At 49.9% G+C, this 4,915-nt stretch overlaps 1 protein-coding gene across 1 annotated transcript in view; it reads left to right on the top strand.

The window, feature by feature from the left end:
• Positions 1 to 4,915, top strand: part of PNPLA3 (patatin-like phospholipase domain containing 3) — a gene marked incomplete at its 5' end in the record, with an annotated part of 24,221 nt that overhangs the window by 5,411 nt on the left and 13,895 nt on the right. The window contains one exon of the mRNA XM_011934801.1: positions 2,909 to 3,118. Within this exon, the coding sequence (XP_011790191.1) occupies positions 2,909 to 3,118 (210 nt within the window). The remainder of the gene's footprint in view (positions 1 to 2,908; positions 3,119 to 4,915) is intronic.

The raw sequence follows: 4,915 nt of genomic DNA, 5'->3' as shown, positions 1-4,915 counted from the left end.
CTCCCGGGTTCAAGCAATTCTCCTGCCTCAGCCTCCCGAGTAGCTGGGATTACAGGTGCCTGCCATCACGCCCAGCTAATTTTTTTGTTTTTAGCAGAGACAGGGTTTCATCATATTGGCCAGGCTGGTCTCCAACTCCTGACCTCAGGTGATCCACCTGCCTCGGCCTCCCAAAGTGCTGAGATTACAGGCGTGAGCCACCGCACCTGGCCAACGGTCATCTATGTTCTAAACAGCAACAAAAATCTGTAAGCCTGGTTTAACCTAGATTTGTGCTTTGTTTTGTTTGGCCACTTTGTGATGCACAGGAGAAAGTTTAGGCTATAAAATACTAGCCCTTTAGGGTCAGTTTTGAACTCACAAGAGCAGCAGCAGAACCTCGGATGCAATCCTGTATGTTAGTACCGGCAGAGCCACGTGGCAGAGGGACTTGCATTGGGAGCCTCCCATTGCAGGCCACGTGCTCCTGTGCGCTGTCTTATGGGTCCCCACAACCGAGGGGAGATGTGGGTATTCATCCCATGTGGCTGTGGGGAACTTGAGATACTTGCCCAAGGAGCACGGCCAGGGAGTTTGTGCCCAGGTCACTCTCTGCTCCTCCGTCAGAACAGGGCATGTCTTGGTTCACTGCAGGGTGGCTCTTCTCATTCTCTGTAGTTTGGGGTCCAGGAGAGTGGTCCCCGGAGCACCGGAGTGCCCAGCCACTGAGTGACCAAAGCACGTTTTGGATTTCCGACGTTGCCACAACATGGTTGGGCATCAGCAGGACCCCAACCCCTTGTTATGCTGTGGCTTTATGTGGGTATTTCCTCTTTCCCAGAACTCAGGAGGAGTCCCAGAACCCAGCAGCCCCATAGTGACGCCCTCTGCCTCCCCAGTGCATGGTTCTGGCTTTCCTTCCTGGTGGCGAGTTTCAAGCCGTCTGGTCCTACTCTGTCCTTTTCAGCCCATGGCTTTGGTCAGAAGCTGCTGGCAGTGTTCAGATTTGGCTGAGTTCAGTGAATATGTGCATTGGCCATGCCCATTTCTGAGCCATGCCAGGGGGATGGAGAAGCCGAAGTGGGAGTGTTTGTTCTGCAGACTCTGGACTAGGCACTGGGTCTGTGCCAGCTCACTTGCTAGTCTTGCATCCTCCCCAAACCCCCACTGGGGATGTCTGGCCACGTCAGAAGACAGTTTGGGTTGTCAAAACTGGGGGAGTGCCACTGGCATCTGGTGTATAGAGGCCCGGGATGCTGCGTCATCACCCATTGAGTGCGCTCATAGGAATCCTGCTGACAATTAGAACCCATTATTCTTGAAATTCCATGCAAGCAAGTTCAAAACATTACTGTGTACGTACCACATGCTAATCAATCGCACCACTGGAGCTCCTGAATTCAAAACATTACTATAAAGTTCAAAACGCATGGAAAAGTTCTACATGGCAGGAGAATATTTGGGCTTCAGACTACCCCTTGAATGAAAATGATCCACCAGTTGCCTTCCTCCTTGGCCTTCACTCCAGATTCCCGGCATTTCATTCTGTGTACCTTTATGCTAGTGAGGTTTTTGTTTCTTTTTTAGACAGAGTCTCACTCTATCGCATAGGCCTGTAGCGCAGTGGCGTGATCTCAGCTCACTGCAACGCTCGGCTCCTGGGTTCAAGCGATTCTCCATGCCTCAGCCTCCTGAGCAGCTGAGATTACAAGCATGCACCCCCATGCCCACCTAATTTTTGTATTTTTAGTAGAGATGGGGTTTCACCATGTTGCCCAGGCTGTTCTCGAACTCCTGACCGCAAATGATCCACATGCCTCAGCCTTCCAAAGTGCTGGGATTACAGGCGTGAGTCACCATGCCTGGCTGCTAGTGAGGTTTTTGATGCCTTGCTACATCTGCCCTAGACATTGTGCAGCTACGATGTTAGAAATGTTACTGTGTAAACTCCTGATCGTTTCTGGACTCCAGGCAAGAATCTTGATGGCTAAGATGTGGCTGAACATGTCTGATTCCCTCCTGGACCTGTTTTAGGCCAAACTCTGCTCTGAAATTCCTCTGTGTGGAAGGTGGGGCTGGGGAGAGCCTCCCGGCTGGAAGCTTTTGGAGGCCTTTCTCTGTGGGCATCTGATGGCTGGTTCTGGTGTCTGGCTGTGACAGCTGCAGCTGGAAATCATTGTAGACACAAGTTTCACAGGTGCAGGCTCTATCCAAATTGTAGCAAAAGCTGCCTGCCCCAGGTGAGCTGTGGGCAATAAGGTGGTTTAAGGATATAGATGAAGGAAAACTCACCCTTAGAATGATTTATCCAAAATGCTGCTGTGTTATGGGTTAGAGGACATTTTCTGAGGTCCCAGGTTCATTGTTTCATGTGTGTCTCAAAAGTCCCTCCAGGTCGTGGTTCTAATTGTCAAACATGGAGGGAGACAGGCTCATGGGTTAAAGGTCTTGTCCCAGATTTGTGTATCCTCCTTGCAAGCGGCAAAGGGGGCTGGATTTGAACCCATGACCATCTTTCCCCTTTGGGTTTCTATCACACTCTGCCCCCAGTGCACTGAGCACCCCCAGTTCATATGGTCCCCTTAGGTACATTACATGGGCACTCCTATAGGTGCCCATTTGGCCCTAGGACTTGGCCAACACAACATGGACTCCAGTCTCCATCTGCCTCTTTGCCAGGCACTTTTGTGCAGTGCACACACTGTACAACAGTAGACAGCAACCCTGAGAGCCAGAGTAGAGCCTGTCCCAGCACAGGAATGCTCAGTAAGGATTTGTCGCAGGAGCGATTCCAAAGCCAATGTCCTCCCTCCATATCAGCCTGTTTGCGGCTCTGAGAAGCTCTGCCCACATGTGAAAGCTTATTAAGCAGTTAAGCACTAACCCAGAGCATCAGACGGTGCCAGTCCTTTTTTTCCTTCTTTAAAAGCGGTATGTGGATGGAGGAGCGAGTGACAACGTACCCTTCATTGATGCCAAAACAACCATCACCGTGTCGCCCTTCTACGGGGAGTACGACATCTGCCCTAAAGTCAAGTCCACAAACTTTCTTCACGTGGACATCACCAAGCTCAGCCTACGCCTCTGCACAGGGAACCTCTACCTTCTCTCGAGAGCATTTGTCCCCCCGGATCTCAAGGTGAGTTGGCAGTGAGGGGGCAGGTGTTCTGGGGCGCTGCTCTTCTTTGCCTCCCTGATTGCCAGGAGCTACCAGTTGCTCTCTGCACGATCAAACAGAAATAGACCTTGTCATTGATGGTTAATGGAAATAAAAGGCACGTGTCCCAGAAGCTCAGGTGAGGCACCATCCTGATTATGGGAATCACCTGGGAACATATACCCAGGCCTAAAACTCAGATCCACTTCCCAGGCTGTGGTTATACAGTCGGGGGTGCAGCATAGGCATTAGGGTTTTTTATTTCTTTAGTTATAAAGTTTTTTTTTTTTTCTTTCTTTTTGAGACAAGGTCTTGCTCTGTCACTCAGGCTGGAGTACAGTGGTGCAACCATAGCTCACTGAAGCCTCAAACTCCTGGGTTCAAGCCGTCCTCCCACCTCAGCCTCCTGAGTAGCTGGGACCCACAGGCATATACCACCACACCTGGCTAATTTTTAAAATTTTTGTAGAGTGTTGCCAGGCTGGTCTCACACTCCTGGCCTCAAGCAATTCTCCCACCCCAGCCTCCCAAAGTGTTGGGATTACAGGCATGAGCCACTGTACCCAGCCACTAAGATGATTCTTATTTGGAAACATGGTCAAGAACAACTGCATTTGGTAGTTTAACCTTTTTTGATTGTGGTTGTTTTAGTTTGCCTTACCACTCTACCATAGTAAGAAATTTACAGACCATGTACGGCAACCCTTGGTGCTCCTGGAGTGAAAGAAGGAAGGCTATGCAATGCAATGCATGCCCACAGTCCAAGGGAGAGGGAAGGCTGTCTAACAGGATTGGTTTTCTCGTGTGCTTTATAAGCAGATGAGTAGAGGAGATAGCTCTTATTGTCCTAGTGACAATTGGGACAGGCTGCAAAATTTGTTAGGGTGGAGGTTTATTCCAGGACCAAGGCAGCCCAAGAAACAAGCTCCTGCCAGGTGCAGTGGCTCACACCTGTAATCCCAGCACTTTGGGAGGCTGAGGCAGGAGAATTGCTTGAGTCTGGGAGGTGGAGGTTGCAGTAAGTCATGATCATGCCACTATACTCCATCCCAGGTGACAGTGAGATGCTGTCTCAAAAAAAAAAAAAAGAAAGACTGTTTTGTTTTGGAAGCAACACAGGCAGTTGTAGGCCCCCTGTGCCACAGTGATATAAACTCTGTATGTCTCCAGTGATTTGGTCCATAATGTTTGTAAACGCTGAATGTTCCAGGGCAGTTTCTTTTCTTCACTTTTTTTCTCTTTTTTTGTGGGGTGGTTGGGGGGGGTGGCGAGCACGGTGCAGGGTGTTGCTCTGTCTCCCAGGCCGGAGTGCAGTGGTACAATTACAACCTCTTGAGTAGCTGGGACTACAGGCACAGGCCACCACACCCTGCTAATGTTTGTACTTTTTGTAGGGACAGGGTTTTGGCCTGTTGCCAGACTGGCCCCAAACTCCTGCACCCAAGTAATCTGCCCACCTCAGCCTGGCAATTACAATTTCAAATAATTCCTCTCTTTCCTTCAACACTTGGCTCGTGACCGCCCAGTCCAAGGAACCTGTCCTGCAGGCGTGCCTCTCCCGAGCTTTCTGTATGCATCTTCCATAATGAAGATGCTTTCTCAGTGGAAACCCCACGAGGGCGGGAACGTGCCTTATTTGCCTGTATTCTCAGGGTCTAGCAGAGAGAAGATAATTTGCAATACCAAAACACCATTTAATTTGGCTGATGCTTTCATAAACGCTCCTTGGATGAAGGACTCCATTTTACTTAACAGGTCTGTGCAAGACAGCAGCCTGGC

This window comes from Colobus angolensis, unplaced genomic scaffold, assembly GCF_000951035.1.
Source record: "Colobus angolensis palliatus isolate OR3802 unplaced genomic scaffold, Cang.pa_1.0 Scaffold138, whole genome shotgun sequence".
In the NCBI taxonomy this organism is placed as follows: Eukaryota; Metazoa; Chordata; class Mammalia; order Primates; family Cercopithecidae; genus Colobus; species Colobus angolensis.
Note: the sequence above shows the minus strand (reverse complement) of the source record. Positions and strands in the feature narration are given on the sequence as shown.